This window comes from Amblyraja radiata, chromosome 27, assembly GCF_010909765.2.
Source record: "Amblyraja radiata isolate CabotCenter1 chromosome 27, sAmbRad1.1.pri, whole genome shotgun sequence".
NCBI classification, from domain to species: Eukaryota; Metazoa; Chordata; class Chondrichthyes; order Rajiformes; family Rajidae; genus Amblyraja; species Amblyraja radiata.
In genome coordinates this window covers 10,530,088-10,557,776 of record NC_045982.1, presented here as the reverse complement: position 1 = coordinate 10,557,776, position 27,689 = coordinate 10,530,088, and the positions used below count along the sequence as shown (strand labels likewise).

The window sequence follows — 27,689 nt, the reverse complement described above, 5'->3', positions numbered from 1 at the left end:
GCGTTTGAGAGATTCGCTGCCACCGATCGCTTGGAGGCCGATCTATTCCCTCCAGACGAGAGGCCCAGAACCTATTACCTGTCGCCATGGGATCGGGAGCCATCTCCCAATCACGACGTGACAGGTTGTGGGGATGGACATTTGTCATCCGTCCAGCAGTTGTGGTGGAGGCGCTGTCGGTGGAGGTTGTCGGTCCCGACCTCCTGGCGGCACTGTATGTGGAGGCCCTCTGTCCGGCACTGTTCTCTACCTCCAGTCCTCAGGGTGGCGCTGCGCTGCTGGAGGTCCGTGGTCAGGGGCGGGGGCGGCGAAGGCGTAGCAGCCTGGGCCTCATCTCCACCTCCAGTCCTCAGGGTGGCGCTGCTTTGCTGGAGGTCCTTGGTCAGCCTGGGCTTCATCTCCACCTCCAGTCCTCAGGGTGGCGCTGCGCTGCTGGAGGACCGTGGTCAGGCGGGGGTGGGGGCGACGAAGGCGAAGCAGCCTGGGCCTCATCTCCACCTCCGGGGCTGCAGGGGGCGCTGCGACGGGAGGTCCCCGCGGCCAGGCCACCGCCCATGACCAGCGGCTGTCATGTTGAGTACACGGCAAGTGTGGCGGGCCGTGCGGGAGGTGGGCCGCCCACTGACGGAGCTCGAGTGCGGATACTGTGCGCTGTGAGAGAGAGTCCGTCCCTCCGGTGATGAACGTGTGCGAGTACCGGCAGATCGCGCTAGGCCCCGGGCCCGGCTCCAGCGCCACCTCCCAGGCCCAGCCCCCGGCCTCGGGCAAACAGCAGCAGCAGCAGCGGCGCCGTCGCCGCAAGTGGGAATCGTTCGCCGGGAAGAACCGGTTCTTCTGCGACGGGCGGCTGATCAGCGGGCGGCAGAGCAGCGCCTTCTACCTGACCCTGGGCCTCATCGTCGGCACCAGCGGACTCTTCTTCGGGTTCGAGTAAGTGTTTCTTCTTTAACTTAGCGAGAGGGTCGGGCAGCGTCTGTGGAGGGAACAGGGGATGTGATGTGTTAAAGAAGGAACTGCAGATGCTGGAAAATCGAAGGTACACAAAAATGCTGGAGAAACTCTTTGGAGCGAAGGAAATAGGCAACGTTTCGGGCCGAAACCCTTCTTCAGACTGGTGGGGGATGTGATGTGCCAGGGTGGGTTACTGCCTCAAGGGTGGGTTACTGCCTCAGCTCGGCATCATGGCATCAGAACATTAAACCAGCCTAACTCTTAGAACAACGCAACTTAAAGGGAAAGCGAGAGAAACAAGGAAACTGTGAGTGCTGGAATCTGGGGCAGAAACAAAGCCAGTCGTTGAGGAACTCAGCGGGTCGACCAGCGTCTGTGGAGGGAATGGACAGAAGAAGGGTCCCGACCCGAGACATTGTCTGTCCATTCCCCGTCCACAGACACTGCCTGACCCGTTGAGTTCCTCCATTTATTAGCTATTTAGTTGAACAGATGAGGCGAGCGGAGAACGAGGTGGTACGGGGAAATAAGGCAAAGAACATTTGATATTTTTAGTGTCCAGGAATAATCTTTGCAAACACTTCCAACGAATGTGTCCAAAGAAGAGTCGACAGCTTCAATTTCCTTGACGTCAATATGGCCAGCAACGTAACATGGTCCCTTTCTCTCTTCTACCCTCTGGGAGAAGATACGGGAGTTTGAAAGCCCAGACTGAAGAACAATTATCAGACTCCTGAACTTATCATCTCTTTCTCACTCTCTTCACGTACTCTCACTAGAGTTAAGAGGGAAAGTTAAATCAGCCATGATTGAAGGGCGGAGTAGACTCGATGGGCCAATGCCTTCTATGAATTTATAATCTCACTGAAACCACCAGAAGCTATTTGGAATCCTCATTCTCCTGATCCATCAACGATTGTTCACTAAAACAGGCAACCTATCCCTGGCTCAGCGGTACGCTGAGAAATTGGGAACACAGAAGGACTTTGCACAATTGTTTTTCCTCCGTCCCAGATTAATTCAAAGGTTTGCGGAGACTCATTCAAATACAACAGTGAAATAAGTCTACTGCTATAGTCAGCAGTGATGCAAGTAGGACACCAAGTCTCTTTAGTGAACTTCAACTAAGTTGGAATCCTCAACAAGCAAAAATAATGAGAGGGTGCTACGTAGAAAGGCCTACATCTTGATTTCAGAGCTTTTCATAGTTGTGTGGTAGTCTGGATTATCAACCTGTCCCTTTCAGATGGACCGCACATTCCAAGGGTCTTATAAACTGCAGCTGATTAACTGACTGTTGGCTGCCAGGGCATGTCTGGCCATTGCTTGATGTGATGAATAATTTCCCGGTTTTGTTTTTTTTATTTGGTCACAGGACATGAACGTTGATAGAAGTCCCAAATTTATCATCCAATCCTAAATGGCCCTTGAGTGAGAGGCTTGCTAGACTATTTCAGAGGATACTTGAGTCAAAGATACTGCTGTGGTATTTTACACTGAGGCAGAGCTGAGTAGGATAGTCACATTGGATGCAGAGTGAACATGAACAAAAAATGTTCAGAAGAAGGCTGTTGTACCTCTCCACTGTAGAAGGGTCTCCTACCTGAAATGTCGTTTGTGTAATTCCCTCCACAGAGGCTGCCTGACCCACTGAGTTCCTCCATCACTTTGTGTTTTTCTCAAGATCCCAGAATCTGCAGTTCCTTGTATCTCCAGCGCATTAGGTACCGAGTAAAGCGACACTCTCCAATTGAATAATTGTGTGGTTTTATGATGCATGTCCAGAATAAATGTCAACCTTTTGGCTTTCATTTTCACAGCTGTCCTTACTTGACGGAGAACCTGACCGTGGCCATTCCAATCATTGCAGGACTACTGTTTGTGTTTGTACTAAGCACATTGCTGCACACGAGCTTCACCGATCCTGGGATCCTGCCGCGATCTACCCCGGATGAAGCAGCCAACTTGGAGAAGCAGATAGGTGAATGTACTTCTTGGCTGACTGTATTACCTGCATTCTAGCTGAACCCAGGAAGTCTGGAATATAAAGGGGTTAATATGAAGTAGGGTTATAATCATTTTTAACTAGCTTGTGAATTATTTGCAGTTTTAATTTTAAGAAAGAAATACAAATATGCTTTTTATGTAATCTGAGTAAATAATTTGAAGCTGTCATTTCCATCATATTTCGTTACGTGCTTGCTTCGATCACTGGATCCTCCTAGAGTCTCCAGACTTTTGCTCTTATACAATTCCAGCCTTTTATGCATTCTCAATTTCCGTTAGTCCCGAAGGGAAACAGACTGGGCCATTGTTAGGAGAGCTTGATTACATTCATTTTTAACTTTAAGAACTAAGACCAGTATTTTGTGAATGAGGAATTACAAATGATGAGGAGCCCAGGTAAATAAGCCTGGTTTCAGGCAGAACTGCCCCTTGTACGGGCTCCTCCTCCTCCCTTTTTCCTTCCTTCTCCCCCCCACCCCCCATCAGTCTGAAGAAGGGTTTTGGCCCGAAACGTCGCCTATTTCCTTCGCTCCATAGATGCTGCTGCACCCGCTGAGTTTCTCCAGCATTTTTGTGTACCTTTGCCCCTTGTACTCTACCTTGTTGACCGAGCCGGACTGAAGCGAATCAGTCAATTGCAGTGCGATGCACTGTGTGTCAACAGCAAATAGGACCTGCGTGGGGCAGAGAATTGGACCCAAAGTGAAACAGGTTTCTATCACTCCCAGAACTGCAGCTCATGTTGTGCTGTCTCAGTGGTTGGAGAGTGAGTAGTGATCAGACAGAATGTGGCTTACGATCAAGGGAGTAAAGTTTGCTTTTCTTAACTGGACTGTGATGGACCTTTGTTTCTTCCTCCTTTGCATGCCCCTCACTGTCCACCTTCAGAGAGGGAGAGGCAGTGCATTTGGGAGAAATTGTTTATTGGTCATTCGACCTGGTCTTATAGGTTAAATCATCAGTTTCCAGCACGTTAAAACAAAATGTACTCGTTTCTTTTCCAGATAACTCTGGTGGGTCGGGTTATCGACCGCCACCTCGAACAAAGGAGGTGTTGATCAATGAACAGACAGTCAAACTCAAATACTGCTTCAGCTGCAAAATGTTCCGGCCTCCACGAACATCGCACTGCAGCCTCTGTGATAACTGTGTGGGTGAGTGTTGGTTGAGGGCAGACCCAAGGGCATGGGGCTGGATAAAGATACGAGCAGCATGCCATTGGAGTTTCTGGGGGTTGGCATATAATTGGAGTTTCTGAGGGTTGGGTGTGAACTGGTTCCTAAGTGGGCAGGGGATTTGGTGGGACCGGTGCCGTTGGGTATAGGCTTGTGGGAGATGGTGGCCAAGGTAAATTGTCACAATTCCCCAAAGTCATTGTGATCACGAAACCGAGTTTAAAAAGGGGCGCACAGTGAGTTGGATGCTGTTGGTCACCGAGGGAAAGATCAGTCCGAGGACGTTATCATTTTGGGCATTTCTGCAAGGACACCCAGTCGGCTGGATTCCCAACTCTTAATTATTATCCACCGGTCTGTTATGAGATCATCTAGTGGGATTAAGAAGCAGATGGGTTGGACCATCTCTGCCAGATCTCTGAGGACTGGAAAACGGATTGTGGTTGTTTCAGCCCAGAATTGAAATCCCTAAGAAGAGGTGTATCTTGCTGTGCTAATGTGAATCTTTGTCCATCTTGCAGAGCGATTTGATCACCACTGTCCTTGGGTCGGAAACTGTGTTGGGAAAAGGAACTACAGATTTTTCTACATGTTTCTGTTGTCGCTTTCCTTTCTAACTGCTTTCATTTTTGCCTGCGTGATAACTCACCTTGCACTTCGTAAGTTTGCTTTGGAACATTGTTCCCGTGTTAGTAATACTATGTATAAATGTTGTTATGGCAAAGGACAGTCCAATAGTTAATAGGAAGTGAGGAAAGGTGGAGCATGTATGGGAATGAATTATCCTTGGAAATCCATTTTATGGATTAGCTCTCCCTCTCTCTGAATTACTGCTTTTCTTTAGAGATGAGGTCACAGGTCTTATGATTTTAAAATTAGCAGGTGAAAGGTATTTGTGTAGGAAGGCTTTACACCAAATATAGACATAAAATGCTGGAGTAACTCAGCAGGACAGGCAGCATCCCTTGAGACAAGAAATGGGCTCTGACAGTCTGAAGAAGTCTCGACTCAAAACGTCACACATTCATAGAAACAGAAAAATAGGCACAGAAGTAGGCCATTCGCCCCTTCGAGCCAGCACTGCCATTCAATATGATAATGGCTGATCTAAAATCAGTACCCTGTTCCTGCTTTTTCCCCATATCCCTTGATTCCTTTCGCCCAATGAGCTAAATCTAACATTCTCTCCAGAAATGTTGCCTGAAAGCTATTTGTTGTTTTGTTTGTAAACAATATGTTATTTAGTAATATTGTGCTGTAATCCAGGGGAGTGAGGGATGTTCATTAGTTAAAACAAATGTAGGTCCCTTGCAGTCAGAAACAGGTGAGTTGATCATGGGGAACAAGGATATGGCGGACCAATTGAATAACTACTTTGGTTCCGTCTTCACTAAGGAAGACATAAATAATCTGCCGGAAATAGCAGGGGACCGCAGGTCAAAGGAGTTGGAGGAATTGAGTGAAATCCAGGTTAGTCGGGAAGTGGTGTTGGGTAAATTGAATGGATTAAAGGCCGATAAATCCCCAGGGCCAGATAGGCTGCATCCCAGAGTACTTAAGGAAGTAGCTCCAGAAATAGTGGATGCATTAGTAATAATCTTTCAAAACTCTTTAGATTCTGGAGTAGTTCCTGAGGATTGGCGGGTAGCAAACGTAACCCCACTTTTTAAGAAGGGAGGGAGAGAGAAAACGGGGAATTACAGACCAGTTAGTCTAACATCGGTAGTGGGGAAACTGCTAGAGTCAGTTATTAAAGATGGGATAGCAGCACATTTGGAAAGTGGTGAAATCATTGGACAAAATCAGCATGGATTTACGAAAGGTAAATCATGTCTGACGAATCTTATAGAATTTTTCGAGGATGTAACTAGTAGCCTGGATAGGGGAGAACCAGTGGATGTGGTGTATCTGGACTTGCAGAAGGCTTTCGACAAGGTCCCACATAAGAGATTAGTATACAAACTTAAAGCACACGGCATTGGGGGTTCAGTATTGATGTGGATAGAGCACTGGCTGGCAAACAGGAAGCAAAGAGTAGGAGTAAACGGGTCCTTTTCACAATGGCGGGCAGTGACTAGTGGGGTACCGCAAGGCTCAGTGCTGGGACCCCAGCTATTTACAATATATATTAATGATCTGGATGAGGGAATTGAAGGCAATATCTCCAAGTTTGCGGATGACACTAAGCTGGGGGGCAGTGTTAGCTGTGAGGAGGATGCTAGGAGACTGCAGGGTGACTTGGATAGGCTGGGTGAGTGGGCAAATGTTTGGCAGATGCAGTATAATGTGGATAAATGTGAGGTTATCCATTTTGGTGGCAAAAACAGGAAAGCAGACTATTATCTAAATGGTGGCCGATTAGGAAAAGGGGAGATGCAGCGAGACCTGGGTGTCATGGTACACCAGTCATTGAAAGTAGGCATGCAGGTGCAGCAGGCAGTGAAGAAAGCGAATGGTATGTTAGCTTTCATAGCAAAAGGATTTGAGTATAGGAGCAGGGAGGTTCTACTGCAGTTGTACAGGGTCTTGGTGAGACCACACCTGGAGTATTGCGTACAGTTTTGGTCTCCAAATCTGAGGAAGGACATTATTGCCATAGAGGGAGTGTAGAGAAGGTTCACCAGACTGATTCCTGGGATGTCAGGACTGTCTTATGAAGAAAGACTGGATAGACTTGGTCCAGGACAAGGGGTCACAGCTTAAGGATAAGGGGGAAATCCTTTAAAACCGAGATGAGAAAAACTTTTTTCATACAGAGAGTGGTGAATCTCTGGAACTCTCTGCCACAGAGGGTAGTTGAGGCCAGTTCATTGGCTATATTTAAGAGGGAGTTAGATGTGGCCCTTGTGGCTAAGGGGATCAGAGGGTACGGAGAGAAGGCAGGTACGGGATACTGAGTTGGATGATCAGCCATGATCACATTGAATGGCGGTGCAGGCTCGAAGGGCCGAATGGCCTACTCCTGCACGTAATTTCGATGTTTCTATGAGGCTGTGAACCTACGATTGGGAGAAGGTGAGTGCATGGTGTGGGCTCCTGGTCAGTTTTTTTTTTTCCTCTCTCTCTCCCTCTCTCCCCCTCTCTTTTTTTCTCTCCCCCTCTCCCCCTCTCTTTTTTCTCTCCCATCCCCCCTCTCCCCCTCTCTTTTTTCTCTCCCCCCTCTCTTTTTTCTCTCCCCCCTCTCCCCCTCTCTTTTTTCTCTCCCCCTCTCTTTTTTCCCTCTCCCCCCCCTCTCTTTTTCCCCTCTCCCCCCCCTCTCTTTTTTCCCTCTCCCCCCCCTCTCTTTTTTCCCTCTCCCCCCCTCTCTTTTTTCCCTCTCCCCCCCTTTCTTTTTTCTCTCTCCCCTCTCTCTTTTTTCTCTCTCCCCCTCTCTCTTTTTTCTCTCCCCCCCTCTCTTTTTTCTCTCTCCCCCTCTCTCTTTTTTCTCTCTCTCTTTTTTCTCTCTCCCCCCCCCTCTCTCTCTCTCTCTCTCTTTTTTCTCTCTCTCTCTCTCTCTCTCTCTCTTTTCTCTCTCTCTCTCTCTAATTTTTCTGACGTTATCTTATTTGCATTACTTATAGATAAATTAGTCCCTGCTCTTAACATTCTCACCCTTGTCACCATATCTCCCACTTCCTCTCTTACCAAACTCTCCGAACGCGGTCTTTGCGATGCCTTCTGCTTTCTTATTCCCGTGGTCAACACATCTCATTATCAGAAACTGTGCCTTCTCTTTCCCTAAACTCTGGAATTCATTTGCTACTTCTCTTTTCTTCCATCATGTGATGGTATATGGAGCAAGCTGTAAGAGGAGGTAGTTGAGACGGGTACAATAACAACATTTAAACAACATTTGGACAAGGTACTTGGATAGGAAAGGTTTAGAGGGATATGGGCCAAACGCAGGCAGGCGGGACAAGTGTAAATGGGGCATCTGGGCCAGCGTGGGCATGTTGGGCCAAAGGGCACAGTGGCACAGCTGGTGGAGTTGCTGACTCTCAGTGCCAGAGATCTGGGTTCGACCCTGACCTCGGGTGTTGTCTGTGTGAAGTTTGCATGTTCTCTCAGTGACGGATCAGTTTCCTCCCCGTCCCAAAGACGTGCGCGTTTGTAGGTTAATTGGCCTCTGTAAATTGCCCCTAGTGTGTACGGAGTTAATACAAAAGTGGGATAACGTAGAACTAGTGAGAATGGGTGAATGCTGGTCAGCGTGGACTCAGTAGGCCGAAGGCCCTGTTTCCATGCTGTATCTCTAAAGTAAAGTAAATTAAAGACTGATACTATGGTTGCTGTACCATTGCTAATCAACTCACTCAGCATTAATATTTGTCATTTTTCATCTCCAGGATCTCAGAACGTTGGGCTATTAAACACACTCCAAGAAACTCCAGCTAGATATCCTTTTCTTTGCTATTGCAATGTGTTACTGGTATATTCATCCCACTGATCTAGAAAGTGAAAGTTCAGTTTAAGTTTAAAGTTTAATTTCCTTTCGTCCAGAAGGATGTGTTTCTCTTTGGATTGGGTTTGTGGGGGCAGAGGGTTACTATGGGAGCTGCACGCGGCTGGGGAGTGGTAGTTGATCTTGACTTGGACTTTATTATTTAAATAAAAGTAGCACCTCTGCATCAGAGATAGGAAATTGAGAATCAGTTGAATTTTAGTGTAGGGTTTTGCACTGCACTTGAAGCTAAGTACACAGAAGTCGCTTTCTAATGCATATCCAACCTGCCCCCAGAGAGCAATGTTAGGAACATAGGACTAGGCTATTTGGACCCCTTAGCTTATTCTGCCATTATATTAGATTGTGACTGATCGGTGGCCTGGCGCTAAATATTTACCTCTTCCCTGACCCTTAACATATTTGCTTTTCAAAAATTATTGATCTCTGCTTGAAAGTTTAGAGCATTTCTTTTTTGCAGAAGAGAATAGCTATTTTTGCTACCCTTTGCTTGTGTTTGCTCCAGGAAGGCCTATCTCTATTTTAACTCCACAACTCAAGCAGTGGAAACTACCCTTTGATATCTTGAAATTCACACCTTTAAAATGATCATGTCCAACAGTTTATGACTGCATTTGGATTAAATGAAGGATCTCATCATTTGAAACAGCGCTGCCTGGTTCTACAATTCACGACAAGGATAAACACCCTGCTTAGACCCTTGCATCGTCTCTTATTTTGTTTTAATTCAATGTGTGTAACATACTTTGTCATTCCCTGATTTCCTCCATTTCCTATCTCACCACCTTCCTTATGTAGCAGCATCACAATGACATTTTCTAGGAAATGGGAATATTTCCTGAATTAGTAGAAAATTGGAAGGCAAGGATCATTGAAGAGAGAGGCCAAATCAAAGTGAAAGTTACCAGAGAAACTAAGAGCCACAACAGATAAGATTAGAATACCTGAGGGAAATTGTCTTGCTGCATGCAAATTAATTTAGTATTAGGCTTGGATCTGTGTGTAATCTTCATTATTAGTGGGTCTGAACAAAACAGGTAGAGGGCATAATATAGATCTCCTCACTTAACCTCCAGCAATTGAAGCTGGCGTGCTGTGTCCTGCATGTTTCTGGACTGTATCTGATGATACTTTCAGGTCTTTTTTGGAGGATGAGTTGTTGGTTACTAGAAGATTATTTTTGGAACAAGTGTTATGTATCCATCCTTCGTTCCTTGCCATTAACATTATTATAACAGAACAATAAAAAATAAACTTGCAGAAATCGGCTTTTATGCAAAACAAGAGGATAGCAAATCAGATATGGAGAGGCTGGGTGTTGTAGAGGGATGGTGTTTTGGGGAGTGGCGCGTGGGTTTGGGAATGGTGATGACTGACATTGTTGAACTTTGCAAATTACTTTTCTTGACTCCACCTACCGCACTTGAGCTGGTGGTATGTTTTTTCTCAGTTTGGTCTATTCTGGGTCTCTCAGGGTTTCACACGTATCTGGTGGCTTCCAACCTGACAACTAATGAAGATGTAAGTAAAACAACACCATTGTGAGAACAGTCCTGATTCATTCATTATTCCATTTGGCTATAACATGATCAAATAAATGAATTGTGTCGGGCTCCCTGCTGTCCTTGATTGTTATTGTAAAAGTGAATGGGAAGACCAAAAAACTTCCAGTGGCCTGTTCCAATTAATGTACCAACAGACCTCCATATGAATTTCTTTCATACATCTTTTGCTTTCTTTACTCTATTTTCTTCCGTGCTGGGAGTTTTGTCTGTTAGACCTCTTCCTAACCCAAACCTTTAGAGCTCTGCCTACCCTCTGAAACATTCTCTCCCCTCTAAGTAATTTTGACACCCCCTTGTCACTCTCTTGCAACCACCTCTCTTTTGGGATCATTCCCTGCACACTTTTTTACGGGTCTGTCATGTGCTTTTGTAGGCTTCCCTCATCTCAGGCCTTCCTTTGTCAAGCATGCTTTCCCATGTTCTGAAATATAGGGTCTATAACAAGCTGTGTGCCTCCCTTTCATTAATCAGAAGTTGAAGTGCTATGTCCCTGAATAACTGCCTATCAATTATACATGGATAGGGTTTATACAGGGAAGGAAGTTCTGCCAACGCACTGCAGAGAAATCTAGTTTTAGAAATGACTAGATTTATTTTTATTTTTGATCCTGTTGTTTGTTTAATGTCCTTTTTGATGTCTTAACAGATTAAAGGCTCGTGGTCCAGTAAGCATTCAGATGAAAGCACCAATCCGTACAGTTACAACAGTATCTTCACTAACTGCTGTGCAGTCTTGTGTGGACCAATGCCACCGAGGTAGGAATAGTATCTGCAGATAATAATAATAATAATGGATGGGATTTATATAGCGCCTTTCTAATACTCAAGGCGCTTTACATCGCATTATTCATTCACTCCTCAGTCGCACTCGGTGGTGGTAAGCTACTTCTGTAGCCACAGCTGCCCTGGGGCAGACTGACGGAAGCGTGGCTGCCAATCTGCGCCTATGGCCCCTCCGACCACCACCAATCACTCACACACATTCACACACAGGCAAAGGTGGGTGAAGTGTCTTGCCCAAGGACACAACGACAGTATGCACTCCAAGCGGGATTCGAACCGGCTACCTACCGGTTGCCAGCCGAACACTTAGCCCAGATGACCTTCTATGTCCTATTACTGTACAGTGCCCTCCATAATGTTTGGGACAAAGACCCATCATTTATTTATTTGCCTCTGTACTCCACAATTTGAGATTTGTAATAGAAAAAAATCACATGTGGTTAAAGTGCACATTGTCAGATTTCAATAAAGGCCATTTTTATATCTCTGGCACCACCTTACTAACCATGGTATCCCTCCCTCGTACTTATTTTCCTGTAGGCCCATTTTCATAGCCCTGATAACTCGTAGTCTGCTGTGCCAAATCAGTGGACATTGGATGAAGCTATGGACAGCAGAGGTTTTTTTGTTAACTAATAAAAGATAAATAATGTGAAAAGATTTGTTCACTATGCTGCCTATTTGACATTAGTTGCAAAAGGCAAAGAGTATAAGGATGAATCTTCAATGTGATGTGCTACAAGGTTCTAGTGTAAAGTCCTTGTAACGTGCTATGGGCAATTTGGTCCTTTTACCCAGTCCTAACCCCAATGTTGCTTGTCATGTTGAATGAAGAAGGGTTTCGACCTGAAATGTCACCCATTCCATCTCTCCTGAGATGCTGCCTGAGTTACGCCAGCATTTTGTGACTATCCTCGCCCTAATTGATCAGGATTGCAATCCTCTGCAAACATTGCCTCTTCTGCCAGTTTCTTTCTTTGGATGAAACAAAATTAAAAATCAATTATAAAAAAAATAAAATTGTGTTCCATGGTAAATCAGTGGAACAATCTACCTGGGATTGAAAGTATGTAATAATTTGTTACATTTGCAATAGGTAAGTGAAGTGATGATACTCGGTGGAGCTGCTGGTGCACTAAAGGGATGAGATTCATTGAAGTGCATGACAATGTTGAAGGTTAAATGGCTTTTTGTTCTGCTCTTACTTTCTCGCAAAGGAGTGAAACTAAAAGGAATGGCAGAATTAGTCTCAGACCTGTTTTGCCATTTGGAGTTTATCAGAGGATTATGTATGTAAACATACCATGCATCGAGATTGCTCATTGCTTTTTCTCTTTGTTCCCCAGTTTAATTGACAGACGTGGTTTCTTGGACCCAGATACAATACAGCAGTCTGGGGGCCAACATAATATTACTCAGGAAGCGAAAATGGAAGCCAACCTGGTAGGACGTGACCTCTAATGAAGTGAATTAATCCCTGCCTGTCGTGTTTGACTCCATCTTCCCTCATGCACCTATCCATTTCCTCCTACCGCATGACTTCACCCTGAGCATGAGGGGAAGCAAAGGTGCCACATGTGGGAATATTCCTGTCTCACTGACATTTTGCATGCAGTTCTATGGCTGAGAATGTTACTTGGGCCAAGCCTTCAGAAACTGATTTACTTTGTCGACAGATGTGTGTGTGTATATAACGATCTGCGCTGGACTCGCTTAAGAGATCACGATATATCAACTCCTTGACTAGTTAAGAGGGACATCTCATGATAGTGAAATGAGTAGGATCACCCTCCTGGAATGAACTTTGGAACACGGAAGCCAAGTATTGATATACAAGTTGTAACAGCTGTTGCTGTTGGGGTCGTGTTATTTTTACAATAAATGAGCAAAGAATAGGAACTAATATTAAAAGGTTAGATTGCAATTAAAAGAAAAAGATGAAGGCCAAGGCACAGAGGTTTTTAAAAATTAAATTGCAGCCCTATTTTTTGTTTCAAATGAGACTGGGTTTATTAATACTGTGTAATTATTATTATTATTATGGGTCGTGGGCCAACAGAAAATAATTTGGGCTATATTCATTACCCTCAGCAGGTGACTTGGGATTTTGGTAGAATGGTCTGAAGAAAGCACCAAAGAGAAGGTTTTGCAAAGTATTGGTGAGATTTAGTACAGTGGAAATCTGCAGTATGGGAACAGGTGTGCTTGTCTCTTCAGGTCTATCCTTGCCTTTTTACATATTGCAACAGATCACACACAAAACCTACTGCCAGTCCAGTGTGTTCTACCACAATGTATTATTTAAAAAGTTTTTTTATGTCAATTCTTTGTTCTATTGTATTGCTTGTACAGAGAATGCCATCTAACTATTGATTTTTTTAAATTAACTTGTATTTATAATAAAAATTGAAATTCATTTGAGTTTTCCCTGATGATCTCTGAGGTAGAAATGAAATGAGAAATTTGGATCAGCAGTTGTGGAAGGGAGAGATTGGACAGAATGGATGAAGCATGAGGAGATAGAGAGAAAGATGACTGGTTGTAATGCATGTTGTTGTATGTTTAAATATCTGCTCTCAAATGCAGTACATGTATAGAGTTATTTCATATTTCTGTATTACAAACATGGGGGGTTTTATCCCTTGAAACTATGCCAATGTTTGGATACATCCTATCGATTCCATACTCCTGCTTATTTCCTTGTAACCTATTCTCTCACATGTGCCCATTAATATTTCCCCGATTCTTTCAGCAGCTATGTACATCAGGGGTAATTTACAGTAGTTGGCACGTGGGAGCAAACTGGAGCACCAGGGGTAAGCCGTGTGGGCACAAGGGCAAAGTGCAGATTCCACACATACGGACAGGAAGTTGGAATTGAGCTCAGGCCCCTGGGGCTGTGAGATGGCTGCACTATATGCAGCAGAACTATAGCACCCCCATGACACTTCCGTACTAGCATTTGTTCTGTTTTGGGACGTTTGACAATAAAACACTCTTGACTTCCCATCAGAGTCAAGAGTATTTTATTGTCATGTGTCCCAGAAGCAGAGCAATGGAATTCTTACTTGCAGCAGCACAATAAGGAAAGCAGGCACATTTGAGGATTAATATTACCTGCAAATTCTACCCACTAAGGCGATTGAAAGTGAATAATTTTATTCTCTGGTTCCATAAAGGCCTTCCCAGATTGAAGCTTACACTGATTATGTGGTGCTCTCCCCCTGGTGAAAACACTATAGGATTTACACCAGTAAAACTTAAGTCTGGGTTCCAAACAGTGGGTTCTGATTTAGTTTATTTAGTTGAGGTGAAGGTGTAGGTCATTGCCTACTGTTTGTGATATAAAAGTTGCACACTCATTGGAGGTTTTGACAGAGGATGCATTTACCTTAGACATAAGTGTGCCCCTTTGTAGTCAAAGGTTCAAACAATATCTAAAAACATAAAGTACAGGACGTTCTCTGTGTGATGGCTTGTTCCCATGCTAAATGTCTCTATCCACAATACCCATGGTACAAGTTGTTTTGGGATTGAAGCTGGAATTTGAGATCAGATATCACAAGGAGCCTGTATCTAAAATAGCTGAATGGTTCTTCATTGCCAGGTACAAGGCGAGATGTGAGCTTTTAAGATTAAGTCGTAGTCAAATAAGGAACCACAGCTGTGCGCTGTGGGGTTGGTGATTGTGATAGCTTTGAATCGGCTGTGAGCTCAAGCAGGTGCAAGCTCATAATTTCAGTTTTCTTAATTATTGCCTTTATTTGTCCTCCATCAAATAAAGACACTAATTGAACAGGAACACCTGCTTCCCAGTTCTCCTAGTCAGTCATGGTGTGAATTTAGACAGAATTAAATGTGATTGAAGGTGAGATCCCTTAACCTTTGCACCAATAGGTTTTTGGTTGGGTGGCGTTTCATCCATTGAGGGAGGTTGCTGTGCTTTATTTATTCTCTGGACATGACGCTTACCGCACCCCTCCCCCTCTCTTTATACTGGTAATGTCCCCTTAACCTCCTCAGTTATGATGCAGGATCTTAACCCAGAACTTCCCTTTGCCTGTTATTTTGCTTATCTCTACTTGCCCTCAAATGTCATGGAAAACTGTGCACTTGAACTGCTGACAACACATCTGTACATTTCAAGGCAATACCCACTCATTCGTCTAGGTTTCTAGATAATAGTCCCAGCCCCTCCTTATACAGCAAACATACCAACCCTGAAACCAATATAGTAAATCTTTTCTACATTTCCTCAATAGTAAGTACATCCTTTCTCGTGTAAAGCGTCTAGAGCCCAACAAAACAGCAGCTGCAGCCTAGCCTCTTAATACTATTAAGACATCTGTACTCTGTAATCAAGCATCTATCAATAAAGGTTAACATAACATTTGCCATCCTAATTGCTTGCTGCACCTGCACGTTAGCCTTCAGTGCCCTGTGTACACAAGGTTCTTTTGACATCAATTCTATCTAATCTATCACCATTTAACAAAAGCTCTATTTTCCTAAAATGTGGACAAATGTATGATCTGCACTTTTCCTCATTATATTCCATCTGCAATGTACTTGCCGTTTCATTCAGCTCGTCCAAATCTTCTTTCAAGCTTCTTTACATCCTCCACATTCTTATTCAAACCTCGTTTTTAGCAGCAAAATGACATTTATTTCTTCAGCCAAAATGTTGATATGATTGTGAATCGTTGGAGCTACGCCAGTAGTCACAGATTGCTGACCTGAGATGGATCTGTTTATTCTCATTCTACTTTCGGTTCAATAACCGATCCTTAACCTATGTCCACATTTCACCCACAACTGTCTTCTAACCTACTTAACCAGCTTCCTGTGCAGACCTTGTGGAAAACCTTCCATAAATCCATGTCCAGTTTTCTCCTTTTCTATTCTATGACTCACATCCTCAATCATCCTGCAGATGTTCTTCCCTTTCTAACCTCACAATGACTCTGCTTAATCTTATTCTTATTGGAGTATTCTTTCATAGTCGCACAGCATGGTAAGATCATAAGATAAGAGATATGAGTAGAATTAGGCCATTTGGCCCATCAAGTCTACTCTGCCATTCAATCATGACAGATCTATCTCTCCCTGCTAACCTCATTCCCCCTTTGGCCCAATTTGCCCACACCAACAAACATGCCCTATCTACACGTCCCACCTGCAGTGGAAACACATTTACTACTCTTCGAGGCACAGGAAAGATTCCAGATTGTATCGCATCTTGGAAATTAATAACTGGATCATTCACTATCCTTGAAGCCGCCTTGCAGGTTCTTGGGATTTGTCAGCTCTTAAATTTACCATTTTCTCTGGTACCATGTTCTTTCAGTTCCTCATCCTCTCTGGATTGGTGATTTTCTAAAATTTCCAGCAGGATTTGTGTATCTTCTATGAACGTTTAATTCCTCTGCTGTTTCCTGTCACTCATGCCCTTGCTCGTCTTTTCCTTTTTATGTAAGTGTAATAGCTCTTGGTCTGTTTGTATGTTTCTCTTCAGTCTACACTTGCTTTTTTTTTTTCAAACCATCTTGCTTTCCTTTGCTGAGTCCTCAAATGTACTGCAGCAGATTTTTGATAACTTTATAAGTCTCTTGATTTAATATTAATTTTTCCGGTGCACCATGGATGAATAACTTTTTTTGATTGGGATTTTTTTTTACCTTAAAGCAATTTTTTTTTCACCATCTGTGCTGTTATCTCACTGTCCCAATGTCATTTATAAGCAGAACCACAAATGATCTGCTAGCTAAAACAGGTTTAAATTCCCCAGCCTGCACATTTTGCGCAAAATTCTGGAGTAAAGGTCCCTCCAGGGGTTCTCTGATTAAATCCCAGTTCACTGGCTCACTATCACATTCAGAGTAACACTGCAGAAACCTGTGACTAAATGAATAGTTTTTGACGCACAGCTGTAATGAAGGTTCACTCTCAAACAATACACAAGCTGGAATTTCAGACTGCAGCAGGCAAAGGGAAATACCAACATCGTAATATGGTGGCCTTATTGAGTAGCAAGCCATGAGATTCGGCATGTGCAATATGCAACATGTCATCTGTTAAATCTATTTATACTTTGGGTTGGGATCAGAGACTGGCCCACTTCAACTATGCTTTCCTTCATTTCCCTCATAAATTGAACCAGAAACTGAAATCCCTGAACTACTATAGATGGGTAACATATAGCTGAATATCCCATCTTGAATCTTGACGTGTTCTTGAATTCCATTCACTTCTGTAGAAAGAGAGAGAGAGATGTGAAAGCTTTGGGGATGCAGAAGAGATTTCCCTGAATAATTCCAAGGATGAGAGACTTTGGTTATTGGGTCTCCTGGACTAAACAAGCTTGGATTGTTCTACTTGGAATGAGGAGGTTATGAGGAAATTTGATAGAAGTACAGTTTTTAAAATCATGAAGAGGCAGAGTAGAGGAAATGTTTTTGTGCACCGTGTGGTTAGGTTTTGCAATACACAGCCAGGGAAGTAACAGTAGCACAAATGTAGACACAGTAAATTCCAGATGCAGGAATCTTGAGCAAAACACAAAATGCTGGAGGAACTCTGTGTTAAGAAGGGTTTTGACCCGAAACGTCATCTGTCCATTCCCTCCATAGATGCTGCCTGACCCACTGAGTCCTTCCAGCACTTTGTGTTTTGCTCAAGTAATGTAAGCAGATTCATTTTATAGCGTGCACGAGAGCTGGGTAAGTATGTGAAAGGAAAGTAGATGCAGGACTATGTTGAGTCGATGGAATGGATTAGCTGGATTTCATCTACGTAGAGCAAGCATGGACAGTGGGTCGAATGTCTTCTTTGCCTTCTGTGACCATAATGTAAATTTGAGTTCTTCTACAGGGCACTGTATACCTGATTGAGTAATAATTCAGTGGGCAATAGATTATCCTGGATTTCAATGCTATGCCTGTAAAGCACAGCTGAGAGCAATACATTTGGGTGTGGGATTGGGAAGATACTTTGATTTAATTGCGATTGCTGGTGATAGGGGTGGTGAAATAGATGCAAGTGAGAGACAGCTGTGCGGAGTTAGGAGGAGATTGTGGAGAATCTCAGTCTGGGACCATATGCTTATTCCAGTTGGATATAGATTCCCTGGTGACATCATAATTGGGCTTGAGAGAGATGGAATGGTACGACATCGGTAATGTTGAGTGTTTGTTCCCTAGGAGGATACTTGTGTGGATTTTGCAGTTACATGCACAGCCTGAATGGATGTAAGAGTTTTCAGAGTGAGGCTGGTGCTGACACAGTCAGCTGGTAAGCTTGCTCTCTCTCGCACTCACATACTTCATTTTCATCTTCCATAGCCGTAGACGATGGCTGATGTGCATCTCCAGCATGACCACTTCCTTTAGCAATGAGGTGTTCTTGCAATAACCCCATTGCCTTTTTCAGAATCCACCCATTTAATGTCCCAGATCTTCACGACTGTTAATTCTGCAAATTTTTTCCATGTGTCCTAATATGAAATCTCAACTTTATTCTGAAGGTGATATTTCATTGGGATTATGATCTGCTTTAGCACCCTAGGAACATTTGCAGCTCTCCAGAGAGTAATTTTCACACGAAGCATGACTAACACTGAGGAGAATTGTACAAACATGAGCATAATGTGATCATTTCATAAAGCAACACTAGTTGCAGATCCCAGGAAAATGCACCTTATGTTCACCTTAAGATGCTATGCCTGTTCCTCCTCTGGCTACTGATTGCATTACTTAAGGGGTACATTTAAAGCAAAGGTTATGAGCACCTTGCTTAATTTAACACAATGAGTAGAACCTCAAAAGAAATTTTGTAGGAGTGTTAACAAACGACATTTGACACTGAGTCACTGTTATGAGAAATGATCTAAAAGGGTGCCACGTCACTTTGAATCCGATGCAACATCAAGATTGTGAACAGTCTGGTTCAGGTTTGGGTATTTGCCAGTGAGGGCAATGGAGCTGGTGGTTGAGAAACAGAACTTGCAGCAGTTGCTGATAGTGGCTGCACAGTCTTGTTGGAGGAAATTTGTGGAAGACAAGTAGCTGCACAATTTGAAAATAGTGGATGGGTTGAGAGAGGAGTTGGATGTCACCAAATCCAACTCCACCCCAGTGAAAATTGTGTTTTCCTTCTCCATATTGATGATAACTGACTTGGATCCTGGGCTAAAACAGAGAAAAACCAGGTCTGTGCTTCTGACAGCCCGCACACAGGAAGTCCATGGGTGTGGGGATGATCAGTGTTGCCATGGATGGCTGCCTGCTGTTCAGTGTCAAATGATATTACAGATTGGAATATTTGATACAGGCGCATTGTGCACTGCATTAAGACTGGTTGCCTTTAGGAAAGGGAAAAGGCTCTTTGCCAGCTGCTCCAAGTACTAGATGACTGTTGGAACTCAGGACAATGTACCTTGTGAGGATTGTTGACAGATCCTGTACACACTTCCTGTTGAAGAAATTGGCTGGAATTTGACCAAATGCACATTCTTTGCCGGAGCTTCCCACCCTGCAATGTTTATCCATGTCATGCTTATTATCCTTGTAAAACCTGCCCCAATATTTGGCTGCCTGAAGAATATGAAGTCACATTATTGTGACAGTGCTGATGCTTGTTTTCATAGATTGAAATGATAACTAGATTTGATTGTAAGGTTCAGTCAAAGTTCAATTGAGTAGCAATATGCTATTTAGACCTCTTGAGCTTTTTCCACTGTAGCGGTGAATAATCTACTGGAGGAACGCAGCGGGCCAAGCAGCATCTGTGGAGAGAAAGGAATTGTTGAAGTTATGGGTTGAAACTTGGCACCAGGCATAGCATCCTGCGTCATCAAACCATTTGTGAGATCACAGTTGATCTGTATCGTTGGCTGACATGACTAACTGGTTATTTATATGCCTTTGCCTAAAAAATGTGTTGCAATCTCAGGTTTTGAAAACTTTAATTCATCCAAAGCGCCATTATTATTTGAGGAAGATTGTTCCAGATTGGAGTCATTGAGTCGTATAGCACAGAAACAGGCCCTTCAGCCCACTATTCCCATACCTACAATTGCCCCCATCTCTACTTAGCCCGTTTACCCACAACAGGTGCAGAGTCTTCTAACCGTGACAATTCAGATGTTGATCGAGATAATTAAGGGTTGTGAGAATAGCTGCCTCTACCACCTTCTCAGATAGCTCGTTCTAGATTCTGACCACTCTGTGTGGGGGGGAAAATATCTCCTCAGACAACCCTCAGAATGAAAAAAAAATTCTTATCCTCATAATGTTGTATTCTTCCAACAGGTCAGCCCTCAGCCAGCTCTGTTCTAGAGAAAACAAACCCAGCCTGTTGAATCACTCCTTATAACTGATATGTTACAATCCCGGCAACCTGCTGGTGCATCTTCTCTGCCCCCTTTCCAGCACAATCACTCCCTTCCATCAGAACCATACACTGTACTTCAAGTGTGGACTAACCAATGTATTATAAACTCTCTTCCCAGCCATTCTATTGTGTCACGGCTGATGAATGCTATATGCCTTCTTCAACACCCTATCCACCTGTTCAGGTACCTATGGATTTCTTTCCCAAAAGTTGCTCTGTTCATCAACACTACCACCCAAAATACTGTGTACGTCTTGCACTTGTTTGTCTTCCAAAAATGCATCACCTTGCACGGGATTGAATTATATTGCTCCATCTTTCGAGCTGATCTATATCATGCCGTAACCCAAGTCATCACAAATTTGTGTATCATCTGCAAACATAATAATCAGACCTCCTACATCCACATCTAAGTCGTCAATGTATGTAACAAATATCAATATCCTCAGCACCAGGCCTTGTGCTATGCGCTTGGTCACAAGCTACTACTCAGAAAAGCAACCCTCCACCACATCCTTCTGTCAAAAAGTCAAAAGATTAGTAGGATTGAAATTTTCACGAGACACTACCTTGTATCTGTGTTTTTTGGACTGTTTCCCTTTTATCAAGCATGTTGCCAAATGTAGACTGCATACACATCCACTGGCATTCCTAAGATCACAAGAAGTATGAAGAGGATCAGGCCATTTGGCCCCTTGAGCCTGTTTTAGTCATTCCATAAGATCAGTATACCTGACATTCCTCGATTTCATTTTATGAACCTTGATTCCCATACTAATTTTGTTGTCAGCCAGCCCCAGCTCCATTTTTAATCAGTGGTAGTCTCATCAATGACTGACCTGGACCTCCACATTTGAACATCCACATTTGAACACCTTATTGAGAACCCACAAACTATAAAGGCTAGGAACCTGAATTATGACCAAAATGCTGGAAATACTTTTCTGGGCAGGCAACATCTATGGAGGGTGAAGGAGTTAATGTTTCAGGCCGATGATAGGTCTCGATAAGTTAATTCTGTTCCTGCTCTCTAAGGAAGTCTTATTCTGTTTGATCCTTCTCTGGTCATTGTTGCAGTAGCTGTGGAGATGAAAATGATGATTTAAAAAAAACTGTTCCGAAAACAGACTCATTTGTTTTTTAAGAGGGCCATGTTGATTATTTTTATCTATTTATATTCAGAGTTCCTTCCCATAATTGTTTCCCCTTCATGCTGCTATGCTATGGCATCAGAGTGGCATCTTGTGACAGTAAGCTCTTCCCATTAATGAATTGGGTTGCTTAAAAGTGACCGGTGAAGTTATACTCTGGGTAGTAAGAGTCTCTCTGGAGCTTTGTCCTCCCTCCGAAGATGAAGTACAGTGCCCTCCATAATGTTTGGGACAAAGACCTATCATTTATTTATTTGCCTCTTTACTCCACAATTTGAGATTTGTAATAGAAAAAAATCACATGTAGTTAAAGTGCACATTGTCAGATTTTAATAAAGGGTATTTTTATATATTATGGTTTCACAATGTAGAAATTACAGCAGTGTTTATACATAGTCCCCCCATTTCAGGGCACCATAATGTTTGGGACACAGCAATGTCATGTAAATGAAAGTAGTCATGTTTAGTATTTTGTTGCATATCCTTTGCATGCAATGACTGCTTGAAGTCTGCGATTCATGGACATCACCAGCTGCTGAGCTTCTTCTCAGGTGATGCTCTGTCAGGCCTGTATTGCAGCCATCTTTAGCTTATGCTTGTTTTGGGGGCTAGTCCCCTTCAGTTTTCTCTTCAGCATATAAAAGGCATGCTCAATTAGGTTCAGATCAGGTGATTGACTTTGCCACTCAATAATTGACCATTTTTAGCTTTGAAAAACTCCTTTGTTGCTTTAGCAGTATGTTTGGGATAATTGTTTTGCTGTAGAATGAACCGCCAGCTAATGAGTTTTGAGGCATTTATTTGAACTTGAGCAGAGAGGATGTGTCTATACACTTTAGGATTCATTATGCTACTACCATCAGTAGTTGTATCATTAATGAAGATCAGTGAGCCATTACCTTCAGCAGCCATACATGCCCAGGCCATAACATCCCCATCACTGTGTTTCACAGGTGAAGTGGTATGCTTTGTATCTTGGGCAGTTCCTTCTCTCCTCTATACTTTGCTCTTGCCATCACTCTGATATAAGTTCATTTTCATCTCATCTGTCCACAAGACTTTTTTCCAGAACTGTTGCTCTTTTAATTACTTCTTGGCAAACTGTAACCCGGCCATCCTATATTTGCGGCTAACCAGTGGTTTGCATCTTGCAGTGTAGCCTCTTTATTTCTGTTCATGAAGTCGTCTGCGGACAGTGGTCATTGACAAATCCACACCCGACTCCTGAAGAGTGTTTCTGATCTGTCAGACAGGTGTTTGGGGATTTTTCTTTATTATAGAGAGACTTCTTCTGTCAACAGCTGTCGAGGTCTTCCTTGGCCTGCCAATCCCTCTGCGATTAGTAAGCTCGCCAGTGCTCTCTGTCTTCCAAACAGTGGATTTTGATAAGCCTAAGGTTTGGCTGATGTCTCTTTTTTTTCTTTTTTTTTTTCTTCTTTTTTAAAATTTATTTATTAGAAGTAGACATATTATAAAATGTAGTTACATATTATAGTAAAAAAAAACTTTTCATATACATCAGTCATACATTATTAAAATTTTCCATTATCAATTACTTCTGCTTCTAGTATTTTTATTTTTTATAGAAAGCGAGAAAAAGAGAGGGTAAAAAGTTACAAATAAAAAAGAAAGCAAAAAAAAAAAAAAAACACAACAGAAAAACAAGGGAGGTGGAATGGGTTACCTGTAATACATCAATGGAGATAGGTTCGTAGGTTATAAAGTATAGCTTTTCATCTGTTCCTGAGTTCAAGTTTCAGCTGGGTCCTCGTGCTGTGCCAATCTATCCCTTCAGATAGTTAATGAATGGAGCCCAAATTTTATGGAAAAGATCTTGTTTGTCCATTAAGACAAGTCTAATTCTTTCTAAGTATAGGGTCTCCGACATTTCCGTAATCCACATTTTAATTGTGGGGGTTGTAGGGCCTTTCCAAAATTTTAATATTAATTTTTTTCCGGTTATTATACTGTAATTGAGGAAGTTTCTTTGGTTTGTTGTGAGTGTTAAGCTGGCTGATGTCTCTAACAGTTTTATTCTTGTTTCTCAGTATCTTAATGGCTTCTTTGACTTTCATTGTGGTCCTCATGTTGATAAACAGCAATAACAGTTTCCAAAGGTGATGGAAAGACTGGAGGAAAAACTAGGTGCTGAGAGCTCTCTTATACCTACATTAAGGAGGCAATTAAACACACCTGAGCAATAACAAACGCCTGTGAAGCCATGTGTCCCAAACATTATGGTGCCCTGAAATGGGGGGGGGGACTATGTATAAACATAGCTATAATTTCTAGTTGGCAAAACCAAAATGTACAAAAATACCCTTTAATAAAATCTGACATTGTGCATTTTAACCACATGTGATTATTTTTATTGCAAATCTCAAATTGTGGCGTACAGAGGCAAATAAATAAATGATGGGTCTTTGTCTCAAACATTAAGAGGGCACTGTGTGTATTCATATATTAGTGCCCTGAGGTAATGAAGCGTCTCCTTGTGAGAAGGAAATAAAATGAACCCAGTGTTCATTATATATTTAAATTGTGAATCGAGCTGAAGTTAATAATCACATCTTGCTTCTTGTATAGTTTATGAAACATCAGTTTTGTAGGAATGTTTCTGAATGTTACTAAAGGCTATTTTTCTTTTTCTTATTCTCCTTTCCAATTCCTTTCAACCCTTTGTTCCTTCAGTGTGATCAGGGCCTTAATGTTCAAGGCAGTATGCTGTTTTACCAGAGTGTGCCCACTTCCCTTTACCAGACAAGTCTGTGTTTCGTCAACAAAACCATGCCAGAGAAGTCAGATGGTGCTGTGATCTGTGCCATTGTGCCCCCGGGCTACTTTAAATCTGCATACTCGCAAGGGAAAGGTACGAAACAGCTGATATTCCAAGCAACAAGGACAGTGTCTTCCCCCAGTGCATGAGCTCCTCGTGGATTGAACCAACGGATACCGGCACACCTTGGACATTGCTAAATCTAAGCAATCTCAAAGACCGCATGACCTGGCCTTTGATTAAATGCACAGTTACTTTGTTATTGCTGCTTTTATTTGGAGAATGACAAAAGGTTTTAGTACCAAAGATCATGTGCTGCCAGCAGATCTGTGCAGTTCTTCAACTTAGTGACAAGAATTTTGAGAGAAGGGACTTGCACATTCTGTAATACCAAATGCCTGGACATGGCAAATCTGTGCTGAAGGTCCATAGTTTGGAGAGATTCTAAACATGTGTAAAAAAGTGAATGGAGCATTGCTAACTGTGACATTGGGATGTACTGATTGGACCGATAGTTTTAACTACTTGATTTTTAAGCAACATTTGAAATATGACATTTGGGCGGATAAATGTTTTTTTGCACAAGGTTTGTATCAGAAACCAATTCAGTATTCATATAGTCACTATATGATGCCACTACAACATTCTGAGCGTATCTTTCCTGTTAAAGAAATAATCATTCCTAAACTTTTGGGTTAATATGTTTTGCTCTATTAATGTAATTGGATGAATATTTAGAGACAGTAAACAAGCACAATATCACAACAGGGTAGAATCTGCCAATTATTAGGTGGAATAGTCAAGAGTATATACGCTCACCAATGCAGTTACTGGAGTCGACCCATAGACTTGCCCCTGTGAACACTGCAGAATATTATTTCAACCGGCATCCACAATAAATAGTCATCTACAGAACATTTGTATCTGGCAGTATTCCGATCCAAGCAAGTATTCTCTCAGTGCATGAAACCACTCCTGGAATAAAGGAATGGATACCTTGGACATGCCCAAGTATTAATAATAATTTAAAGTATAACAGGTGACAAAGTCAATAGTGTTTTCACATGCTTGGTTGACTCAGCACCTTACAGTTTATACAATACTTCCCAACATGGCCACACGTTTCAAAATGGTATTCATTCTTCTTTACTTAAACCATTGGAAGATTAGCATCCACAATGTACAACATGCCTCTTTGCCTCTCATATGTGAAGACGGGGGTGTGATGTTCAATTTGAACGGAAAAGTAAAAGTAACAAAAGCAACCCCCTCATCTCTGAATAATTCAATCGGGATGATTCCTTGAAAATATGACTTATTGTCTGATATTCTGAGCTGGCCACACTTGTAATGAACAAGGGAAAGCTGTAACAATTGTGAGGTTGCATAGCAAGCTCATTCTGAAAGTGGCACTCGCGATGATACTTCAGTGAGAACAGGATTATAGTCATGCAGTTTTAAGTGGCATTAGTTAATTTATAAGCAATATGGACATCTGACTTGTATCATGCATTGCTCCAGATGATAATAAAGTGCCTTGTGCAGCTGCTTTGTATATATTCCAAATACACCTGATTACTGTAGACTGTTCATAGTATTCCTGTATTCAGTCCAATAAATATTGGCAAATTTAATGCTTTAAAGTGGAATGGATTCCTTTGTGTGGGTGTGTGTCTACGTGTATCTGTTTATTCTTTCAGCCTCTGTTTTTGATCAGCTCATAATAGTCATGTGGAAATGGTTTCTGTTCTCGGAATTATTCCACATCCTGAGATACAACCTAATCAGATTGTCAGATAAGGTTGATGCCTAATCACCTTTCTGTCTATGAGTCTGTCCCAGACAGATAGCAAACAAACGTTTTGCTTAAATTCTTTCTCCTTTATTTTTAACGTGTCCTATTTAGAATAGTTTTCATCGCCATCACTTTCTGCCTAAACCCCAATCACTGTCCTGTTTTATGCAGGGCTGCTGTGCAACACAACCACATCAATGCAGTAAGAGGTGCTATTCTTGGCTTCAGAGTAAGCCACATATTTGGGGGTAGAATTAGTAAACCATTACTAAAATAATGGAAGACATTGTCAATAGAATCTCCAAAAGAATGCTCAGCGATGCCCATTTTGGGTTCCCTGGGATTACTTTTCTCCAGGATCCAACACAGCATCAGTGCAAATGTGGACCAGAGATGTCCAGAAGTGAGTTAAGAATGAATGCCTTTGACATCGTGGAAGTATTTCACCGTATGGGGGCAGAAAAACTGAAACCAACGGGTAACAAAGAGAAAACAATGACTGTGGTCATATTTGTACAGCAAAAGGTGGTTGAGGTTGTTGTTCTATCAACCCAGCCCTAAGACATCACTGAACAAGTTCCTCAACATAGTATACTTGGCCCAACCACCTTCATCTAATCAACACACAAGGACTCTGACTTAGATTGTTATCACCTTCCTCAACTTTGGTGCCACTGTGGGGTTATGTTGTGTCGTGGACTTCTGTGTTTGTGCTTTAAAAAAAAAATGTTTTATTTATTTATTATTTATTTTTATGGTACTTGACTGTAAGGAAATCCATTTTGTTGTCTCTTATGAGATAATGACAATAAATTGAATACAATACAATCACGTGGAATATAGGGAGAATCACAGAAGGAAATGTTGTTTTGTTTTTTGTCCAAGAACAATTGTGCCTACAATGTTTGCATACTCTTTCAAGCTGCGATGTAATAGTAATTTCTGAAACTCTGGCGTGGTAGAGTTGCTATGTGCAACCATATGTGAATGAGTTGCTTTTTTCCCCATTTCTTTTAAAACCTTTTCTGCTTCAACCTCTGGCGCCATGTAGCAGAGGTGTGACCTGGACAGCAGTTTCAGATTAAAGAAAGACATTGTTAAAACCTATTTCGAGTTAAGTTGAGTTTATTGCCATGTGGTTCAATGGTTCTTTATGAAGATAGACATAAAATGCTTGAGTAACTCAGTGGGACAGGCAGCATCCCTGGATAGAAGGAATGGGTGACGTTTCGGGTTGAGACCCTTCTTCAAACAGTCTGGGGAGAAGGAGACACAGAGATATGGAATGGTAAGGTGTGCAAACGAGACATCATAGAGGACGAGATCAAGGAAAATGTAGAATACATCATTGTTAGCTAGGGGAAGGTGACAGGGAAGCATACAAAGATAAAAATAATATCAGGACAGTTGGACTGGTCGGAGAACTAGGATGGGGGAGGGATGTAGAGAGAAGGAAAGCAAGGGTTATCCATACAGCTGGGTTGTAAGCTGCTCAAGGGAAATTTAAGGTGCTGTTCCTCCAATTTGCATTGGGCCTCACGTTGACAGTGGCGGAGGCCCAGGACTGAAAGGTTAGTATGAGACTGGGAGGGGGAGTTAGTGTTTAGTAACCGGGAGATCATGTAGGTTTAGGTGGACTGTGCAAAGGTGTTCAG

General features: G+C 42.5%; 1 protein-coding gene across 3 annotated transcripts; it reads left to right on the top strand.

The window, feature by feature from the left end:
• Positions 1-441: 441 nt before the first annotated feature.
• zdhhc18 (zinc finger DHHC-type palmitoyltransferase 18) lies at positions 442-25,885 on the top strand. 3 transcript variants are annotated; one of them, XM_033045084.1, is made up of 10 exons: positions 482-930; positions 2,772-2,932; positions 3,963-4,112; positions 4,655-4,792; positions 8,459-8,507; positions 9,993-10,095; positions 10,786-10,895; positions 12,269-12,365; positions 18,122-18,212; positions 24,155-24,273. In XM_033045084.1, the coding sequence occupies exons 1-9, from the start codon at positions 680-682 to the stop codon at positions 18,161-18,163; spliced, it is 1,101 nt and encodes a 366-aa protein (XP_032900975.1). In that variant the 5' UTR covers positions 482-679; the 3' UTR covers positions 18,164-18,212; positions 24,155-24,273. The 3 variants fall into 3 exon arrangements, with proteins under 3 accessions (XP_032900973.1, XP_032900974.1, XP_032900975.1); XM_033045082.1 differs by lacking the exon at positions 18,122-18,212 and having other exon boundaries at positions 442-930; positions 24,155-25,885; XM_033045083.1 differs by lacking the exons at positions 4,655-4,792; positions 18,122-18,212 and having other exon boundaries at positions 481-930; positions 24,155-25,885.
• The last annotated feature ends 1,804 nt before the right edge of the window (positions 25,886-27,689 follow it).

What these genes read in the sequence shown, in the direction of transcription:
- zdhhc18 (XM_033045082.1), top strand. Translation starts at nt 680, where the DNA reads ATGAACGTGTGCGAGTACCGGCAGATCGCGCTAGGCCCCGGGCCCGGC. An exon ending in GATAACTCACCTTGCACTTC is followed by an intron (nt 4,793 to 8,458) that starts GTAAGTTTGCTT and finishes TTTCATCTCCAG; the next exon opens with GATCTCAGAACGTTGGGCTA. An exon ending in ACCTGACAACTAATGAAGAT is followed by an intron (nt 10,096 to 10,785) that starts GTAAGTAAAACA and finishes ATGTCTTAACAG; the next exon opens with ATTAAAGGCTCGTGGTCCAG.